We start from the raw sequence: 22,674 nt of genomic DNA, 5'->3' as shown, positions 1-22,674 counted from the left end.
AGCTAACAACAGTGCTGACAGTTTGGCAGCTGAGAATGGCACTTCTCCCCTACAGCTATCCGGTGAGAATGAGCATGTTTAACTCCAAAAGAGCACATTTTTGGTAACGTTTGTTTTAAAATGCCGTGCCATGAATGTGGCACGTGCAGGGCTTCCCTGCACCTTGGATGAGCACTCTGAGCTTGCCTGGGCCGTTCCCACACTGAAGCCATGTTCATTGTGATGAATCACTCTTATTGCAAGAGCATGAGTCTCTAAAGAAAACAGCACAGCCCCTTGTGCTTCACCATTCTCTTCCTCTCAGGAGTCTGAGAGTAAGGAATTTGCCAATTACAGGATGTCATTGGCAGCTTCTGATACAGAGAAGTGATAGGACCCAATGGAGGACTACTCCCCCTACTGCCTAAGGAGCCAGGTGATATTGGCCTGGTCTGAACTTGTAGTGTCTGTACCAATATAGATACCATTAGCAACTGCAGCTGGGGCACCATCAGTAAGCCCCCGCCAGGGACCTGCCCTGTTCATTCATGATGAACTTACCAGACTGTGGCACGGCCCCTACTCGGCCGCCGTCCACCATTGTCCACCATTGTTGATGGTACAGAGCAAAAAGTCTACGGAAAGCTTCCTCTACAGGGGAGGTCATCACTGCACCTCTGCCTGCCCACGGCCCTGGGATGGAAAACCAAGGCTGTTCACCCCTCAAAGCAGTGCATGGCCATGTCTGCCTTAATGGCCAGAGCCTATCAAGCTGGATCCGCTCTCCACATGATGGCGGTCCTTCAAATGCTTCAAGCCAAACTCCTCCTTGCTATGGATGAGTCCGGCCCCGACCCTGCTGCTTTCAAGGAGCTGTGAAGCTTCTAAGACAATGGCTCAGGCATTCAGCCGTATGGTGGCCAATTTGGTGGTGCTGGAGTGCCATCTGTGGTTAAATTTGACAGAGATCAAGGACACAGACAAAACAGTTTTCCTCGACTCCCCAGTTTCTCCCACAGGCCAGTTCAGCTCGGCGGTGGACGGCTTTGTGTAATGCTTCACTGCAGCCCAGAATTTGTCGCAAGCTATGCACTTCTTGCTGAAGCAATCCATTTCTGCTGTTTCAAGTCGCAAGAGGTCTTGTGACTCAGCAGCCCATCAAGCCTGAGTCAACATCTGCTCAGCCTCAACCCAAAGCAGAACCTGAGGTCAGATAGTACCCCTGCAGTGAGAAGTGCTACCCCTTCCCTAAGCGCCAGGGTCCCAGCCCAAAGTTAGTGCTGGACCCTGAGCCACAGCGGAAGCAGTCTTGATTCATCAGGCGTGCAGATGGAAGACAAAGTCCTACCATGGCTGGACCACCTCCCATGAGCATTGGTCCCTCGCCCCAGTTTGGCAACCTGCCACTCATGGCGCTCCAGCCCCTTGCTGTTCTGATTGTGTCAGAATGGGTCTTGGAAAAAATTGAATGAAGTTACTCGCTCCAGTTTGCTTGCAGATGCCCAAACTTCAATCCATCTACACTCAGGGTATATGTGGCACTATCGCAGCCCACCATGCTCTGGTTGCTGGCAAATCAGTCGGAAGGTCTGACTTAATAGTCACGTTCCTGTGGGGGACTAGAAAGCTGAACCAGCCTTGCTCCCACACAGTCCCAGCCTGGAGCCTGTTTATGGTCCTAAGGGGCCCTCAGAGACCCCCCATTCAAACCGCTTCAGATGGCCAAGTTGAGGCCCCTTTCGCTGCCATCGCTCAAGTGAGTAGGATACTTGCAAGCGCTCTCTGTGGATGCTTCCTGCCTTGAGTTTGGGCCCAGTGACCATAAGGTCATCCTCAAACCAAGGTGCCTAAGGTGCTTTCCACTATGTTCAAGGCACAGGTAATAACTCTCTCTGTTCTTCCTTTTTCTTAAGATGAGGAGTCTTTGTAGCTACTCTGCCCAGTCCGGAATGTATGTTAAGCATTCTAGCCAATTCAGGCAATCAGAGCAGCTCGTTGTGTGCTTTGAAGGCTGAATTAAAGGGCTGCCAGTTATGAAGCAGAGACTATAGTTGACACGATAGTGCTGGCCAATGCCTCCTTGGGTCTGCAATGTCCTATCAGCGTGAGGGCCAACTCCACCAGGGGAATAGCCTCCTCCTGGGCATGGTCAAGAGTGGTATCCATTGGTGACACATCTGCACAGTGGCCGGTTGGTCATCGCCGTCCACCAGGTTCTATAATTTAGACATCCCTGCACTTCAGGCATAGATTTTGTCTGCTTAGCCATTTTTGACCCCTCAAGTTCTATCTGGAGTGACTCGGCTTGTCAGCCTGAAACCTGACTAAGAAGTCCTACTTGGGGATCTTTGCAGACTAACTTGGGCCCTCATTCCTGAATGCCCATAGGCTGGGTTCACAGGATGGGTTCTTCATTCTGAGCTAGAGGCACGGCACTATTGGATTGTGTTGCCCATATGGTTAGCAACTAACACAATTCGAGTGAACCATATTGAAAGGGAACGTCTCAGTTACTAGCATAACCTTGGTTCCCTGAGATAACAGAAACAAGCATTGCGTAGCTTGCCATGCTACTGTGCCTGCATGCAAGTCATTGCTTGCCGCTCTTTAGTCAAAAGATTCTCAGGAAAATAGCATTCTGAGTTGACTTATATAGGCAAATGGCCCCACCTGTTTTGGTGGGCTGAAATGCTGTTTGTTTGCGCAGGTACAGAAACATGATTCAATCAAGCTTCACTATTTCGGAGAAATGGAATTTCCCTCCACAGCGTTAACAACTAATGAAATGCTTGTTCCTGTTATTTCAGGAAACCGATGTTAGGCTTGTAACCGAGATGTTATATTTTATTTAGATGAGTTATGTGTGCAGTGCAACACAGCCATTAAGAGCACGCTTCATTTCATTTAACATGTATGTCTTTTTGTATATTTTTGTATTTATTATGATAGGCTTCATGTAAAGAGTGGTTTGCGACATTAATACTGTTCTATTTTACATTTTGTATGTATCTAGATTTACTGTGTATCTAACTGCACAGGGGTGCAGTTCCTGAAAGCATCGTTAGCCAACTATGGTCGTAAGTCACATGGAAATCTATTGACAACGGAACTTGCGACCATAGTTCGCTTTGGGAAATGCACCCCAGAGCAGTCGAAATGGGTAGTGTACGCTGTGGACAAATTATGTATGCAGTGCAACACAGCCATTAAGAGGATGCTTTATTTCATTTAACAGCAGTAAACAGTCATGAATCAAAGCAGCCTATGTGTAAGTGTATTCATTGGAGTCCCGTAAGTATGGCCTGATATCAAACCAGTCGTACAGTCAACGTCCATCAGATCGCGAGGATGTTTGTGTAGATATCAAGCAATGCAGATTGGAGAATGAAGAGCAGATCCATTACATCAGGCTCTTGGTTGATTGAGAGTCTTTATCCATATTTGGATGGGATTAGTTGAATTGTTATTGTAAGTAACATTTGTCATCAATTTGTACAAGATACACAATGTCTTTAGTTACTGCATCATACAGTAACACCACATGGCAAGATAAAAAAAAAAAAAAATGGCATATTTAATACAACCACAAGAAGGAATGGAGCTGAATTTCGACTAGTGCAAAAGACACTTTCAAAAATAATTTGATCAGGGAAAATCACAGTATACACAGTATACAGTATATAAAAATACTGCAAAGCAAGGGAATTTACAGTCCATTGAGATTCTGGAAAGATTACTGACATGGCCAGTTTGGACGGGATTAAACTCATAGAGAAGCTTTGGTTATTATGACATTACACCAACTCCCCATATAAAACTCTTGTCCGAATAGGGCTTTTCAAAGAAAAAACAACAACAACAACAACAAAACAGTTATGCATATGCAATGATACATTCCATGAAAGAAAAAAAAGTGGTATCAAATTTGCTGATCACTTTAATAATATGAATATTAAATATTCTGAAGCTTTATGCCAGATTTTATATTTGTTTATTCAAATAAAATATTTCCATTCTTCAATATTGTGATATATTACAGTATAATTCATAAAAATGCACCATTGTCTTTAACTTAACAAATTAAAATCTCAGTGTTTGTTAAGAAGAAATCTCAGATGTGTTTTTGGGATTGGACGACAAAGAAAATTTATGTTAAATAGTGTATTATTGTCAACATGTCCTAAATTTTTTACAAATCGAGGGCCAATTTTATCAATTAATCAACAGTGTGTCACAAATACAGTCAACCAAGCTTAGTTTGTACTTAATCCAGAATATTCATTTGACAGGTGTTTTGTGTTTGTGGGTTTACTTAAAGGGTTAGTTTATCCAGAAATTAAAATTCTGTCATTAATTACTCACCCTCATGTCGTTCCAAACCAGTAAGACTTCCGTTCAACTTCAGAACATAAATTAAGATCTTTTTTGATGAAATCTGAGAGCTTTCTGTCCCTTCATAGACAGCTACGCAACTACCACTTTAATGCTTCAAAAAGTTCATAAAGAGATCGTAAAACTAATTTAGACTAAACCTGCATTTAGGCTTTTATGCACATATAAACATTCATCAACTCATACATCAGTTGTGGTAAACGGAAGCTCAAGCATGTTTGCTTGACGTGCGAGAACCAATGAGGTTCATTGTAGTGTGTTATGCAGCAAGTTTGAGTTTCCACAAAACGTTTGTTCTCAAGCATATTTGGTTGAGCTTCTGTTTATGTTTGCTGATCAATGTTTATATGTGAATAAAAGCCTAAATTAAATTGGTTCATCACATACAGTGTTAAAAATCTCTTCAGAAAATTTGGACTAAATTGCTACATTTTTTGGGTGAACTATCCCTTTAACTATTTTTGGGGGGCAAATTTGTTAGGGAGTTAGTTAAATATGAGAAATCCTCCCATCTAGGGATGTACAATAGTGGCCAATAGTGATGTCTGGCATAGGAAAATTGACAAAATTTTCTCAAATATTATTAAATATATATGCATGCATTTTGTCCATCTTGAGGATTCCAATGATATAAGACACTTGAGCCTACGCCTAGTGGTTTAGGAGTCATGAGCGATGCCATACCTTTTACTGCTGTTGTGCCCCCGTCGGGCCGATAAGGGTGAGCCTTGGTGACGTTGTAGACGTCTCTATGAATTACGGTTTGGTCTGCCCGATCACTTTTAGGGGAGAAGGATAATCCTTGGAAATTTTAACAGTTAAAATAGTTTCAGTGCTACGTGCTTGAACCCCTAATTATGCAAAACAAAGAGAACATTAACCAAGTTTAGTGTTTTGTTCTTCCTTTGTATTTAAACTATTTAAAAAATCTAAAATATTTTCCACATATTTTGATGCTTTAATTAAACTTGTGGGGCCATTAAAAACAAATATCCTCTTCAGACATCACTTTTGGACACTACTGTACTCGCTTGGAAAAAATGGAAAAAGTTCAGCTAGTCTGTATTATAAATAACTTTATATAAAACAAGAAATGTCTAGGGTAAGTCCCTATTTGAATAGCCAAGTGATGTGCCTGAATGACAACTAATGTCCTGTAGTAGAGAAATTTAAGTAATAGAGGAACACTTGTTTTTGGTTGTATACATGAAATAGTAACCTTTTAATAACATTCATTCACATCGAAGAAACATGAGATATATTTTCAGGACTGTTAAACAACTCTTTTTGACATTTTGCTAAATAATTAACCCTGATTAAATTATACAGAAGCAGAATCCTGTGGGTAAAGCAGGTAGCCTGTGAAAGTGGAATAGTTGTACCGTCGATCCACAAAGATCCAGCATCTGACCCACAGCCTCACGTGAACCTCCTCTTCAACATCCAGCTCCATCACAGCTCCATTGGACATTTGGTCGTTGCGCTCCCCAGAATTATATTCGTATGAAGACACAAATCGCGACGTGCCTTTAAAGATGCTCAGACCCATATCATGGGAGGCAAAGGCGGAGCCTGAGTACCTGAAGTAATAAACACCTTTAACAGGTGCTGTGAAGACTCCTGCAACAGATATTTTAAGACACATTTTATCACATATAGAATAAAGCAGCACAATGACTAATCAACTAAACCAAAACTGGAGCATAAAAAGTACTCTGTATGTATGTTTGCATCTAGAATATGTTCTGGTTTTAAATGCTATACAGAGCAGAAAAAAGCAAGGACCTCATTACAAATGAAACCAAGCACAATTTTTGAGGATTTTAAACCACAGACAGTCAAACTGAATATGCAGAAACCTGTGACAGGGTTGTATGCGTTGCCAACGTTGGTTAAAAATACAGTATCCATCCAAACCAAAACAATTTAGAGAATTTACCCTTAATCTGTTTCTGCAGGTCCTGAATCAAGCTTTTCTGCTCTTCTAGTTCAATTTTAGCAGCGTTCAGATCCGTTGTCAGTCCATCAAGCGATGCTTTAAGCTCTTTCAACTCAGAGTAGATATTCAGAGCAGGAGTCATAATATCCTCATCCTGTGCCATGCAGGAATTTAGTATCGAGATTAAGAAGATCTGAAATAAAGCCATTACGACTGTTTCTCTGGTGCTAAAGAGAGGAGCAAAGATCTACAGTCACCGTGCTTCTTATTTGTATAGGGCTACTCTTGGTTAATCATTAAGACTTTGGAGTTTTTTGATCGGTGATAAGATTTACTGCTTACGTCTGAGGAAAAAACACATAAACACAAGTACTCAAATTTGACTAATCAATACAAAAACTTTCTGGAATTACACAAGTGAATGTCCATTATGTTGTAGGCTACAAACTGCTTAACTAAATTTCACTAGTCCTATGTTCAAATCTTATGAAAGCAGATTCATTTATTGCTAGATATTGGTGTAAAAGATGTACATGTGCTGTAGCCCCCTACAAAGATCCTGCGATGATAGATCGCATGGGTGTTTTAATTAAATTTTTAGACATAAGTTCTTTCCTAGTACCTTTCCTCCTGCTTTATTCAAGTTCACCACCAGTCTAAGGAACAAAACTATTTTTCTATTTTTCTTTTATTCAGCATAACAAAATAAAACTCCTTGCAAATAATAAATTACCCAAAAAGAAAATAAATCCATGGTTTGGTTGAAATTTTTATTTCATCAGAATACAATGCTACATTTGACCAGCCTTTACGTGAAAAAAATACATGATTTTTGTCCTCATAAAGTTCAGGTGTACTGCAGGCATCTACAAGTTAATAGTGGAAATTAACTAGTCAACAAACCTGGCCTAAAAACTGACCATCTCACTTGCATATGATATGTAATTTCATTTCCTTAAATTTGAATGTTTTTTAGAGGTGAAACCATCTCTTTGGCTTACCACGATTTGCATAGCAGAATACCTGGATGTGCATGACATGCTAAGAGATAACTACCGTAGCTTCCAACAAATGCATGTCTTTTAACAAAAGCAATTCATATACAGTACATACAAGATTATCATGCATATTCTTATTTAGGCTATGAACATTAAAATATGTTTTGTGAGCTCACAATATAAGCAAGAAACTCATTTTGTAATTTTGAACCTGCAATGCACAAATTCAAAACACACACACACACACATATATATATATATATATATATATACTTATTATTATTATTATTATTTTTTTTTTTTACTTTTGAGACAGATTTTACAGTTTGGCATGGCATATGTGGATACATTTGAAACCTCATACATAAACAACACAAATACCAAATCAACATATCCAGAGCATGCTATAGTTTTATAAATAGACAGTTAAAATACTGGTCAAAGGCCTCCCTTCAAGTAAAACAGAGTACCCTTATTTTGAAAGGAAATGCTTAAGTGACAAAGAACATTACCATTTAGGGGGAGGGGAAAATGTCATGGAACCTTGTGATCCATTTACTGTTTTTGCGTATTATTGTTTGCTGTTGGAAAATGTCAGACTGCACCTGCAGTATATTCATTTAAAGTCATCACTGACAGATGATAAGCAACATTTGCAGATTTGGATTCAGTGGATTGTAGGTAAATATCCACTTTATCTAGGCATAGCTGTTTTATTTCTCTGTATTTCAAAGTATTGCATGAAAATGCTAGTGTGGGGGACCTGTTATGATTCAGATTGAATTGTGAATCGATTCAAACAATTTTGAAAGGTGCCCTAGAACGTTCTTTCACAAGATGTAATATAAGTCTAAGGTGTCCCCTGAATGTGTCTGTGAAGTTTCAGCTCAAAATACTCCATAGATTTTTTTTAATTAATTTTTTTAACTGCCTATTTTGGGGCATCATTAACTATGCGCCGATTCAGGCTGCAGCCCCTTTAAATCTTGCGCTCCCTGCCCCCCAAGCTCTCGACTGTAAAACAGTACATAAACAAAGTTCACACAGCTAATATAACTCTCAAATGGATCTTTACAAGATGTCCGTCATGCATGCTGCATGCATGCATCAGATCATGTGAGTATAGTATTTTGTTTGGATGTTTACATTTGATTCTGAATGAGTTTAATAGTGCTCGGTGGCTAAAGCTAACATTACACAATGTTGGAGAGATTTATAAAGAATGAAGTTGTGTTTATGCATTATACAGACTGCAAGTGTTTAAAAATTAAAATAGCGACGACTCTTGTCTCTGTGAATACAGTAATAAATGATGGTAACTTTAACCACATTTAACAGTACATTAGCATCATGCTAACGAAACATTTAGAAAGACAATTTACAAATATCACTAAAAATATCATGTAATTATGGATCATGTCAGTTATTATCGCTATGCCATTGTTTGCTGTTGTCCTTACTTGCTTACCTAGTCTGATGATTCAGCTGTGCACAGATCCAGACGTTAATACTGCCTGCCCTTGTCTAATGCCTTGAACATGGGCTGGCATATGCAAATATTGGGGGCGTACATATTAATGATCCCGACTGTTACGTAACAGTCGGTGTTATGTTGAGATTCGCCTGTTCTTCGGAGGTCTTTTAAACAAATGAGATTTACATAAGACGGAGGAAACAATGGAGTTTGAAACTCAATGTATGTCTTTTCCATGTACTGAACTCTTGTTATTCAACTATGCCAAGGTAAATTCAATTTTTGATTCTAGGGCACCTTTAAAAGATAAATGAACTGACTGAACCGAGTGATTCATTCATGAAGCGTGTGTAAACTAAACAGTCTACAGAAAATAGAGACATAAATATGAAATATGCTTATCTGTTAGTGTAGGGTAGCTTCCCCTGTCAGATAAAATTTTGTCTGTGAAGTGAAATTTAAATAAATCCTAGTCGCCTTGACGGTCCGTCATAAGAATTTAATTCTTTAAAGGGGTCATAAATTGCGTTGCTTTATAATGGGGTGCACTTATAATATTAATATGCTTTTTACATCAAAAGTTGCCATAATTTAGAAATAAAAGGCAATTTTCTAGTGATGTGGAACGAATCGACTCTCGGTGTCGACTCTGTTGCTGTGTCCGGAATCGCTCACTTGTTTACTGATTCTGGAATCCATAGCCTACATAATGCATGGCAGTTAAGTGCATAATGTCTATGGTTAAGTGCACTAAGCAAGGAGTGAACGAAATGAAGCAAGGAATTTAGACACTGACGAATCGCGTCAGAGAGCCGTCGCGGAAACCTTGTCACATTCATGTTTGTAGCTTACTTTAGAAATGGATAACAGTCATAGTGACTTTAGTTTGTAATTATACATACCTCCACGTCATCTTTAGTATTGATGGTAGCTTATTATTGCAATAAAAATAATTTTGATTTTCCATAGTTAACCGTGTTCATTAAACTAACCATAAATAAAAATAATTAAAAAAAAACTCACATCAACAATAAACATGTTAATAAGTGTACATTGTATGCATTTTTTTTTTTTTATTGTATTAAAGTCCGCGTGAACCGGAAGTTGCGAACAACTTTTCTCCAGTGTTGTGATGTATTTCCATGTGAAACGGAATATTGAATAGAGTTTTACTTTAGCGCTCCTCCTCTCCATCTCTCGCTCATAGCAGACGAACGGTTGCAGGGGAGTGTTTTAAGCGTTTTCAACCCAAGCCGTCAAACTGATGTCATTAAAGAAGGGGCACCGTTGCAGAGGAGAGGAGCATTTTCAGATTTTGATTAAATATTACGAAGCCAAACAATTTTTTTGTGTTGATTGACTTGCACGGATGAATTGTTCACCACAAAACTAGCAATTTGAGTTAACAAAATAAATAAGGTCAATTTTGATTTCATGTGTACTTTAATTTTAGTATCTTTAACTCTCGTGTCCAAACACCTGACCATTATAATGAGATGAAATCATTAAAGAATCCCTGCTTTCTCATTTATTTAATTTTGACGTAATATTTGACCACAGATGTTTTTCGTGACTTTTCGGCAATTAGCAACATTAGGTGTGTTCAAGCTCATGCAGTGCCGCACAGACCGATCGGCAGCTGACTTGAAGCAGTGCATGCCGGTAAGAAATTTTGTCCGACTTGAGACAGCGCCGACACCATGTGACTGTGACGTATGGCTTCAAAGTATCACGAGAGCGATTTGAGATCAGCCGCCTGAGTCAGCCAGCGCAGTTTCTCAAGAGGAGCTGCACGAGCTCTGATGACGACACAGCTGTTTCACGATTGGCCGGATTCACCGCATGACAATGATCACGTGTGTTTCGTGTTTATTGTCACGCCTTCAGTTCCACTAATGCTCAAAAATCTGTGTTTTTATAACAGTTAAAGCTCTTTTCATGTAGTCATGTAGTTTTCATTGTGTCATGTTTATCAAAATAAAATTGATAAAAAACGTAGACCCCACTACATTGGCATTTAAATAATATATGCTTATGTTGAACTTTATTCTTGTAAAAACAGACGCTGTAAGCAGTAAAGTATTGAATGAAAATGTCTCTGAAACATCAGTGTATTAGTCAAATATTGCATTTATTTCACTTCAGCTGTGATAAAGTATGCAAACGCAGCGCGAGCGTCACTACGGGAAGCAGAAAGTGTCCGACTTCATGTCTCCGTTTTCAGCTCCTCCCTGACTGCACGCGGATACTCTCGCCGATCGGTTGCATCCGGCCGCAGCCGATGTCGAACTCACCTGAAGATAGGCTACTCATCATCTCTAAATTGGACTAATTTGGACAGTCTTGCTAAACGTTGTTTTAATGAGGGGATTTTAAGGCTTCGCGTCGGGGAAAAATAAATTAAGTGTGTAAGGACTGCCATCTTGGCTTATTTACGACCCTGTTTTAATGTACAGTAAATGGACTCGAGGAGTCGATTCCATCGTCTCCTACAGTGGGAGTCTGGAGTTGGAGTCGACTCCAAATCGAACGACCCTACAATTTTCCTACCCTGATTTTAGTCGTCTTATTTGAATGCTTTATTTTAAGGGCGTGTCTGCTGTGAGACTTCAGTGTAAACGCACACTGCTGTGATTGGCTAAGACTTCGGTGTAAACGCCCACTACTGTGATTGCCTAACATCTTTCCATTTGAAATAGCTAAGTATAGAGTGCCCCAGGGATGACGCGTTTTTGTAGGCAAAAGCGAGTTAGCATTTTATGACTTCCGGTTCCAACGCCATAAAGTCTATGGGTTTTTTGAATGGGTTTTTGCTAAATCGCCTGAAATAAGGTCTGTGGTAAACAAAGCCTCTAAATACTTTCACGTTTTGATCTATGACATAAAACACACCAGTTATAACCCACTTGTGATTTTTTAAACTTTTACTGCGTCTTCAAATCGGCGGTTGCTAACAAATTGCTAAAAGGGACTACTTCCTTTGGCGGGGACTTTAGACGTCATCATTAAAAACGGGACATTTGGACAGCATTTCTCATGAAAAAGTGGATAAGTATTCATACACAGCGCAGATCATAATCAGTGAGCATGTTTTTAAATAGAGTTGTTTTCTAAATAAAGTTTGAGGACGCTTGGTGGTGACGACGTTGATCCGCGACCATGGTGTGCTGTAGTCCGTTTATAGCCTACTGTTAGCCTTTTATATCTGACGACTTTATTTAGGCTTCAAAATCTATAAATGTTGTGTTAACTTGTAAAGATTATCTTGATAGACAAAACGTGTAAGTGTCATAACCCTTTGTTAAACACAGAGCTTATTTTCTGCGATTTTCCAAAAGTCTATGGGAAAAATGAATAGGCTTTCAGTCGAGGGAACCCGCGCGCCGCTAACTTCCGGGTTGGCCTACAAAAACGCGTCATCCCTGGGGCACTCTATTACTCTCTCTTTTAGCGTGTTTTTACTATTACAACTCTACAGGTTAACTAATCATGAAAAGTGCTGCATTACATTCAGTGTTGCCTGCGTTTTTTCCCGTGGAATTTGGCTACTTTTACACTGTTGCCGCGGGCTGTTTTTCATGTCCGTGGGTTGAATTGACCCAAAATAACATTATATTTAGCCCCTGGAATGCGAATTTAACAGGAGAGCCCTGCCAAAAACACGAATTTTACCCCCCGGAATGCAATTTTTACCGTGGAACCCCCTGAAATTAGATTGGACTAGTTTTGAGGAGCAATTGGGCAGGTTTTGTTGTGAAAACCTGGCAACCCTGATTACATTTAGTTCTATGGCATTATATTTATATAGTGACATGAAAGGTAGCAGTGATAAACAGCCGATTACTGACACATAGACAAAGAACATCTGACTGTACATGAATCATTAGATATCAGATCAGGCATTAGAATTAACACAGTTACTTACATGTTGTTCCATTACTTTCGAGTCCATATCATAAAAGTCTGTTTGGAAAGCCTGTGCCGAAATGCAATTGATTTACCAAAGAATCCACACTGAAATACCAACTAAGTAAAGCTAAACTGAGACATTCACATTATTGAAAAGGATCCTTTGAAAGGTAATGCTATTTTTGTCGTGGTGTATTGCTATTCTCTCCTCCTCATCTCACTAACATCCCAGTGGGCGGGGCTAACGTTGCAATGATGAAGTAGGTGTTGATTTCTACTGTAGAGGCGGTGTTTCATCTATCTATGATAGGCACATTCCAGGAACAGACATTAGATGGGCTGGTGTCAATAAAAGCATTTATTTGACTAACAAGGAAGTTTTAATTTCTGAAACAGGATATTCTTACAGTACGATGACCTCTTATACAGTGCTCAGCATAAATGAATACACCCCCTTTGAAAAGTAACATTTTAAACAATATCTCAATGAGCACAAAAACAATTTCCAAAATGTTGACAAGATTGTTTTATATAACATCTGTTTAACTTATAACATGAAAGTAAGGTTAATAATATAACTTAAAGAACAAAATTTTCAGTTTTACTCAAATTAGGGTGATGCAAAAATGAGTACATCCCACTGAAAGTCTCTGGAGCAAAGCTAAATTTTAGACTACAAATTTCTAATTTAACAAGAATTCAACCACATGTGAGTCTAATTATTCATTACACAGGTGTCCAGTAGACAGTTGACTATAAAAGGCTGTTAAAACCCTTTCCCATTTCATGCTGTCAGCAATGGCACCACATGGAAAAGAAATGTCACAAGAAAATGAGACCTGAGAAAGAAAATAATTTCTTTACACCAGAAAGGTGAAGGCTACAAGAAGATCAGCAAAGCTTTACTTATCAGTCAGAATACTGTAGCAAAAGTGGTACAAAAATTTAAAAAGATGGAACTGCAACCATCTCACAGAGACGTCCAGGTCGTCCACGGAAGTGAATACCTCGACAGGAGCATCTTCTGATGAGAAGGGTTGAAGAAAATCGACACGCAAGTTCACTGCAGTTATCTAAAGAAGTAGAAAGCCAAACTGGGGTGACTATTTCCCGTGACACAATACGGCGTACACTGCAGAGGAATGGCATGCATGGCTGCCGTCCATGAAAGAAGCCTTTCCTAAAGCCCAGGCACAAAAAAGCCAGCTGGAGTAATGAGACCAAGATAAATGTTTTTTGAACTGATGGCTTCAAAACTGAACGGCGTCGCAAAGGTGAGGAATACACAGAAAAATGCATGGTGCCTAAAGTGAAACATGGTGGTGTCAGTGTCCTTATGTGGGGCTGCATGAGTTCTGCTGGTGTCGGGGAGCTGCATTTCACTGATGGCATCATGAATTCACAGATGTACTGCTCTATACTGAAAGAGAAGGTGCTACCATCACTCCGTGCCTTTGGTCGTCGTGCACTTTTCCAACATGACAATGATCCTGAACACACATCTAAGGCCACTGTTGGATTTCTGAAGAAGAACAGGGTGAAAGTGATTCAGTGGATCCTGATCTGAACCCAATCGAACACCTATGGAGAATTCTGAAGATGAGTATCACTCTTCATCCAGCATCCAGTCTCTAAAAGAGGTAATTCTTGAAGAATGGAAAAAGATAGATGTTGTAAAATGTCACCATCTTGTTCATTCCATGCCTAGAAGACTTGGTGCTGTCATTATAAATTATGGAGGCCATACAAAGTACTAGATGTAGTAGTTTTTGTTGTGGGGTGTACTCATTTTTGCATCACCCTAATTTGAGTAAAACTGAAAAATGTGTAATCTAAGTTATATTATTAACCTTACTTTCATGTTATAAGTTAAACAGATGTTATATTAAACTTAGTCTTGTCAACATTTTGGAAAATGTTTTTGTGTTCATTGAGATATTGTTTAAAATGTTACTTTTCAAAGGGGGTGTATTCATTTACGCTGAGCACTGTATATCAATTCATGACCCCTTTAAAAATGTGTTTATTTTTTAGTTATAATTATTTATTGTGTTATTTTAGTATTATATTATAGCTTTTGTTTGAATTAGTTTTTTATTTTAAGTTTTAAGTAATTTTTATTAGTTTTTTATTGTCTAGTTTTTATTTTTTATTTTAAAAAATGTTCAATTTGATTTTATTTATATTTTAAAAGTAAAAAAAAAAAAAAAAACATTTTTTAAATGGTAAGATAATCAGATTTGCTGCTTATACTGTGTGTTGCAAATCAGTCACTCATGAGTTTTCATTTGAGAGTAAATGCTCCATCCCAAGGCAGCTCCCTATGTAGACATAAAGGCTATACAAATAAAAGCAACACATCTTTTTCTCATTTTCTGATGTGAGCAGGAAGATGAAGGAGGCATGCACGCACGTCTGTGACGGGACCAGGCATCTTTCCCATGCTGTCCCATCTCTGAGTCACAGGGTCATAGCGATGCGTGCGCCTCGCCTCGCTATAGTCCTCCTGGCAATAACCGCCTAGAATATACATCCTCTCCTCTAGAACAGCAGAGGCCGCACCAACGTGGGGAATGGGAAGAGGAGTGAACACCGTCCAGGTGTCGTGCATGGGGTCGTACATCTCACAGACCAGCTGGTTGGTGTAGTACTTACGGAGGTTGCACACTCCGCCAGCTACGTAGAAATGGTTTCTCATGCTCTCCATGCAGTGCTGGGCCCGATCATGGGTCATGTCAGCGAGGTATGTGGTTCCTCTCACTGGGTGGTAGAGAAACATCGACATCAGGCATTGGTACTTGCAGTTGAAGCCACCAGAGATGAAGATTTCACCTCCCCAGACGGTGGCAGCATGACCACTTAAGGCCTGGTCCAAAGGATGGGTGAAGCTGTTTTATAGGACAGAAAACTCAATATTTAATAGCTCTATACTTTTACAAATGACTCATTTTTGTCTCTGTTTCATGAATATGTTCTGTCTATGTTCTCCAATTAATTAAAGTTGAGACCAAGATAAAAAAAGAACCTCTGAGTATATATATAAAAAAAAAAAAAAAAAAAAAAAAAAAAAAACATTTTCCTTTGGAAAATCAGAAGATTCTCCATCATTTACAGGTATGTTGTTGTGCTTCTGAGAGCCACTAGGTGTCAGTAAGTACATTGATTTTATGCATTCTGTGAAGAATATAGTTAATTATTACTAAGGTATCTTAGAAATGCTTAGCTTGCTCTTTTATCCTGTTTTAAGTTTTTCTCCTACCTCCAGGAATCTGTTTCTATTGAGTATTTTTCCACACTGTCAAGATTTGTGTTGATGTCTTTATCTCCTCCGACAGCATATAGTGTGTCTCCTCTCACCACCAGCGTAAAGTTACTCCTTAGTTCCAGAAGGTCTGCCAGCCTTTTCCAATGGTCTTGCACAGGGTCGTACCTGTTTATGCAGATGTGCAAGTGTTGTTAGAGAAAGAAAAGTGGAACAAATACAGGCTGACATGGCCACAGAAAAACTGTAATGCAGTGCAAATTCTGTGTTATATATGTTTTTAGCTAAATTAATAGAAAAAGACTTCATTAAATTGTTTGATGAATCAAGCCACAAAACTGCACTTTGGATTTTGTGGGGTCTTTAAATATAACTTGTATTACCTGTAAACAGATTTCATGACATCATACTTTGCGTAAAAGTAGCAACCTCCTGCAACATATAGTTGACCATTATGGACCCCAACACCATGTCTAAATCTGGCCTGATCTGGCATTTCTCCCAGCATTCTCCACTCTATCTCCTTCACAAGGCCTGTTCCACTTCTCAGAGAGTTGGCAAACCAGAGCTGCTTGCTGGGAAGTCGTTGATCCATGTCTGGATTCAGCTGATCGCCTCCGACCAAAACCAGTGTATCTTTGGGGTGACGTACACGCTGCTGCACTATGCGGTCAGAGATGCCAAATCCAAACTCCTTTAGCGCTGATTTGTAGAGCTCAACCTCGACTTCTCCACTGCATTCCATGCTCAGGTTTACAGCGCGAACTTCTTGAAATTCTCTGAAGGTCATGAATGGAAAACGCACCGCTCGCATTAGCTCTTCGGCCTGCGGGAGCCGTTCAGCAGGATCTGCCTCCACCCAAGCGACCACCGCTCGGAAAACAGCCAGCTCCGATGGAGTGGACAGCGCATCACATCGGAGGAACGCCAGAAGCTTCTCGGCCGGGAGGTCCTGAAACTTTGGGGTGGCAGATACTTCTTGGAAGTGTCTCAGGACAAAATCCTCAGCCAGCTCCATCAGCTCAGCCATCCCATAGGCCTCTGCGAAAGACGCCACGTCCAGGCAGTTGTGGACATCTACTTCTTGCTCCAGGAACTTCATGCAGAGTGAGATTGCAGGCTGAAACTGAAACTGGAGGGAAGTACAGGTGAGTTCAAACACACAGCCCCATCCGAGCACCAGAGTGCCACTGTAGGCGCAGTGCAGGAGGGCCTCAAGCTCAGTGGCTCCGATTAACAGCAGAGACACAGACTCCTGCTGGCTCTCTTTCATACCGCTGGTAAACATGCCTCTGAAGTAGTCACTGCTGGCTGCCAGTAGCACCCTGTGAGCTTCATGAAGGCAAAGAATTGAGTGTTTTAAAAATACTACTTTATCAACAATATTTAAGGACATTACTGAAAAGTAATTTTCTTATCCTGTTAAAATGTTCTAAATTTTAAAACATTCAAATTTGAATGGTCACTACTGACATAAGTGTGGAATAGATGATATGGATATGGAATAACTTTAAAGGAGGAACTGGAGACAATGCTAGAGACCAGAATATCACAGAGACTTGAGGGTAGACTCCTTTCACCCAAGCCCATAAGCAAACACCCAAATGCTGAAACAGCCACCTAGCAGTGCCGTAGAAACAAATAAGCAACCATATGGCAACATTCTGGCAACAAATGGTTTCTTGCACAAGTGGTCTCGATTTGTGTGGGTCATCTAATTATATTTTGGATGTCACTGTGTCTAGGTGTCTTACCATGGAAAACTGTTCCTTCTGCAACCAGTTCAACATCACATCCCACTTTCTTGGTCCATAAGTCCTTCATGGACTGCAGGCCAACTTCCATTTGCTTTTCTGCTGAGAGTTTTTCTTCCTTGTTACCTCCATCTTTCTCCTCTTTGAAGAGCTCCAGGACTCTTGGAGCTCCCAGACTAAGAGCTGCAGTCTGAATCTGCAGCATGTTGTCTTTGTTCAGATTGCTGATGGCTCCAGTGTAAGCAAACTCAACCACTGCAGCCAAACCCGAACCGTGAACCTCAGGACACAATCTCAGCGAGATCTCCCTCTCATTTCCATCCCTCTCCTGGAGCTTTTGCTGGATGAGGGAGCTCACCGCAGCCAAGACAAGCGAGTGAACATGGAAGCTCAGCCCATCCTCGGTGCTCAGGATCAGATCCGTGAGGAGGTTCTCCATCTTCATTTCCCCCAGAGTCTGGAAGATTTCGCTCGGGTAACTTTGTCTATGATAACTTTGCAGCAGTTCATCTTCCTCCATATTATCGCTCTTGTTGTCCTTCACTGCCCTCTCTTTCATTCCTATCCTGGTGTCGTTGTAGGACATGATCCATTTTAGCTTCTTGTTCTCTTCCTCAAACTTCTCTCCTCCTTCTTCTATCATCCTTTTCCTGCGCTCTTTCTCTCTTCTCCATCGTTCCTCCCATTCCATGGGCAGATATCTTCTTGTAAATTCCATGAAAACCCACAGATGTTTTGATGTTCTTATCTCGGTTTTATTCTTGTTTTAGCAATGCTTCTCCTTACTGTCGTTCTCTGTTCACAGCATTCACTCTTGTCGGCGCTCATGTACGCTGTATTTCCCTGAAGTCAGCAAGCTAATTATAGGTTCTGAGTCAGTAGATCTCATTTCGATAGGCCTTCAGCCTTTACAGAGGGGTCAAAATCATTTTAAAATTAATCACAATCATTCCAAAGATAGTGTTAAAAGTTTTTTTTTGTTTTTTTTAATCTTGTAAAGTCTGTTGATGATTATCAGGAATCTATTAAAAGATATCTCGGTTCTCAAACTAGAAAAATAGATTTTTTTTTTTTTTTTTTATCTTGTTTGATATGATAATTATTGTTAATTAAAAGAAAATATGAAATAATATCTCAATTCTCAACAGTGTAATCATGTTTTCCTTTTTTGGGGGGTGAAAGTTCAAAAATATATTTTAAAAATATGAAATGTGAAAAATATGAAAACAGATATTGTTTTTTTAATCTTGTTTAATATGATCATTATGTCATAGTTAAAAGAAAATATGAAATATCTCATTTCTCAATAATTTAGTCATGTTTTTGGTAAAATTTTGAAAACAAAAAAGAGCAGAAATTCTGTTCGGTAATAAATGAGATATTTCAAGGAAAAATCGTCAGAGACATTTACATTTTGGTTTGACAGATGTAGAAAGATGCAAATCAGTTTGAAGTCAAGCAGAAATACAGCAAAAGACATTTCCAAAAGCTCAACTGGACCCGCCTCTTTGATGTTATCATTTGCTACGTCAAAGGGATTTGCAGCAAAAGTTAAAGGTTTATCACAGTACAGACAGAACCGTCCCTGATGATAGCTGGTAGATTTCCGTTGTTCGCTAATGCAGCGTGAACTATGTTCTGTAGGTGTCCTTTTTCATTTTTAAACTTTGTATTCATAATGTTTACTTTTACAGGCCAGTTCATACCTGTCACTTAGTTTACAGATATTATCTCTTGTGTCATTTCACATTTTAAAGAAAATAGAGAGCAGTAGCTCATTCTTATGAAAGAGACATTTAAGCACTTAAAGATGCTTGTTTGTGTTTGTTATAGCCACTGACTGAAATTTAATTTGCCAGACTTATTAATTTGCTATTGTTGACAAATCAAATAGCATATGCTTTTTTTAACATTAAGATAATGCACTTTTTAAAACAAGTTTGTTGGTTATGTTCATTTGAATCATTTTTAAATCTTTCCAAGTACTCTTTAATATAGTATGAGTTCATAAAACTGCATATGTAATTATTCAAGAATGCTAAAAATAATTTATGGTAATGAATAATAATGTTATTTAATTACATGTAATGATAATGAACAAAAAACAATTTTGTTATACTTAGAAGAACCGTGTTGCTCAGAATCAAACTTTAGGTTATTAAACGTGTTTTCATAAGAGTTGGTGGTTTGCCCTTCCAGAAACCCTGGTGCTACGTAATACCAGTAACACAGCAGACTAACATTCGTGAACATTTTTTCCTCTGTTTACCACAAAGTAGATGTGCACTTTTCAGAAAACTGATTCTTATTTAGCACAGTCATAGTGTTTCTGTTTGGGGTGAAATTCAGGAAGAACACACTGTTGAAAAGCACATCAAATCAAACAAAAATAGTCATCTGACTGAACTGAACTCTATGTACACCAATGTGACCATGTGAAAAATCATTGTATTTATTCATGTAACATTAAAGATCTCATAAAATTAAGAAAAAAATCATCATGCATCAACCAAAAATGTTTAATCTATTTGCACAGAAAAGAAGATGAAGAAGCATTACACATGCTGGATAATAGTGTCTGAGATCTGAAACCAAATGAGCATTTAATCACAAGCATTTGATTTTTTCCAGTCATTGAATAATTTATGAAAATGTTCTGTACATATATACTGTACATCAACACATAATTTCTTGTTTGTACTTTTATTTGTATTTGTTAACAGAGATGACGCTTTGAGACCCAAGGTCACTTACACAAGAGTCCCAAATACCAAGTGGACAAGCCCACCAAAATGGGCTCAGTTTTAAAGGACGTGTCCAATAAATGACAAAAAAAAAAAAAGCCACGGTAATAAGTTTTACTGTTCATAAAAATAAACTTTTATGAACTTTTTTATGGCATGCGGTTCCACGAAACTTGTATTAACAGTGGAAAAGGTTTATTGTGTTCTTTCGGCCCGTTTTGATTGTTGACTCAAGTGCTCTTTGAAATCAAAATTCTAGGAATGGACAAAAACACTAACTGATTGGCTAATGTCCACTCTATAAATTACATATCCTTTGGCCATCCATATTTTGCCCTCATGAAAAGCATGATGGTTCCAGTAAACACAACCTGCATAATAAGATCTGATTGGTTAGATGGGGATGTGGGTGTGTTTACCAAATACCCCTGTATAGATAGTTGGAACAATCATCACGAATCTGGTATACATTCCTGATAACCCACATCAACAAAACATTTTCATGTTAGTACTCACAACAGATGAATGGGAACACTAAGCCAAAGTAGCAGATATCAGACAATGCACATGTGCTGGTACTGCCGGTTCAAATCATTGTCTTTCCCATGAAAACAACAATTTTCTTTTATAATTACATTTAATAAAAATAAGAACATTATGGAAATGTTCTCGTTTCATTTTCATGACGTTCATTATCTTGCTACTAAGTTTTATGTGTTGTCGTCATAGATGATTGTCATAATGACCAATTTTAAATGCAAAGTTTAAATTCGATTACATTTAGTGCTTTTCACAACGTAAGCAGGTTTACAGAGGGAAGATAGCAGCGGAAAAATTCCTTTCAATGTTTTAGAAGAAAGAAACCTTAGCAATGACTCATTTAATATGTTCAAATCAAACATGTCTATTGGGCAAAATAAAAAAGTAAACATAGTTATTGAGTAATCAGTTGTAAAGACTGGAGTCCATCTGAAGCAACTGGAGTATGTTTTTTTATTATTTGGAAACAATATCTCTTTAATATCTCAGCAGTGAGATTAAAAAGCAAATTGTGACTTTTTAAAGTTTCCTGATTAGATGCTTCTCCTGAGAAAGAGATCCCAGTAACCTCAAGAGTTTCTGAAGAGATCTCAACAATTTTGCTCAGGTTTGCAAAGATACTAAAGTCTGCCATCAAAAATTTCACATCAAATGAGCTGCTTTCTGCATTCAGTTTATAGCTTTATACTCTTACTGGATGACAATGAGTGTCTCATTTGGATTTGTTTAATTTCAGGAGAACTATGTAGGATTGAGTTGATGGGCTATAAAAGACCAACATCTGAGCAAAAGTCTCCCTATTTAATATTATTGTTAGGAGAAACAGTTACACCTGGTTTCACAAGACAAGGCTTAAGCCTAGTCCCTGACTAAAATGCATATTTGAGCTGTTTTAACTGAAAGCAACTTGCACTGACATATCTTAAAATAGCACATCGAATCAGATGTTCGGAGCGGCAAAGTTGTGTGATTTCAGCAGTTTGGCGGTTTGACACGCAATCCGAATCATGATTCGATACGCTGATTCATTATGCTCCGAAGCTTCCTGAAGCAGTGTTTTGAAATCGTCCATCACTAAAGTCGTTATTTAGTTTTTTTGGCGCACCAAAAATATTCTTGTCGCTTTATAATATTAATATAGAACCACTGTACTCACATGAACTGATTTAAATATGTTTTTAGTACATTAATGGATCTTGAGAGAGGAAATGTCATTGCTGGTTATGGAGGCCTCACTGAGCCATCGGATTTCAACAAAAATATCGTAATTTGTGTTCCGAAGATTAACGAAGGTCTTACGGGTGTTGAACAGCATGAGGGTGAGTAATAAATGACAGAATTTTTATTTTTGGGTGAACTAACCTTTTAAATGTCCTAATTGAACTTAGACCTAACCCTGGCTTAATCTAAGCCTTGTCTGTAAAATCAGGCCATAATGTATTAAAAAGATCTCATTTGTGTCTCTTTATTTCCGGCAGATTTTGTGAGCAGGTTTGAGATGTTGCTTCTCTGACAAAAGAAGCATTGCTTCAAAGCATGAAAAAATCATAGGTTTATGGCAAGTTTCCAGTCCCATCCAGCTAACCAAGTAAGTCAAGTAATTTAGACCAATAATAATCATTTGTAATAATTTCATATATTGTGCTCACTTTGGGAGAAAGATATCTGATGTTCACACATTCA

At 38.8% G+C, this 22,674-nt stretch overlaps 2 protein-coding genes across 2 annotated transcripts; both read right to left on the bottom strand.

The window, feature by feature from the left end:
- Window positions 1–3,181: 3,181 nt before the first annotated feature.
- On the bottom strand, window positions 3,182–6,585 carry cbln11 (cerebellin 11). Its single transcript, XM_048185397.1, has 2 exons — window positions 6,311–6,585; window positions 3,182–5,991 (listed from the first exon to the last, which is right to left on the bottom strand). Exons 1-2 carry the CDS (start codon window positions 6,516–6,518, stop codon window positions 5,693–5,695), a joined length of 507 nt encoding a protein of 168 aa, XP_048041354.1. The 5' UTR covers window positions 6,519–6,585; the 3' UTR covers window positions 3,182–5,692.
- An 8,231-nt stretch (window positions 6,586–14,816) lies between these two features.
- si:ch211-63p21.8 (kelch-like protein 33) lies at window positions 14,817–18,599 on the bottom strand. Its single transcript, XM_048183376.1, has 4 exons — window positions 17,708–18,599; window positions 16,337–17,285; window positions 15,951–16,121; window positions 14,817–15,579 (listed from the first exon to the last, which is right to left on the bottom strand). Exons 1-4 carry the CDS (start codon window positions 18,423–18,425, stop codon window positions 15,060–15,062), a joined length of 2,358 nt encoding a protein of 785 aa, XP_048039333.1. The 5' UTR covers window positions 18,426–18,599; the 3' UTR covers window positions 14,817–15,059.
- Between the last annotated feature and the right edge of the window lie 4,075 nt (window positions 18,600–22,674).

Source organism: Megalobrama amblycephala, linkage group LG3 (genome assembly GCF_018812025.1).
Source record: "Megalobrama amblycephala isolate DHTTF-2021 linkage group LG3, ASM1881202v1, whole genome shotgun sequence".
Classification (NCBI taxonomy): domain Eukaryota; kingdom Metazoa; phylum Chordata; class Actinopteri; order Cypriniformes; family Xenocyprididae; genus Megalobrama; species Megalobrama amblycephala.
The sequence above is the reverse complement of the archived record's forward strand: the minus strand, read 5'-3'. Positions and strand labels throughout refer to the sequence as shown.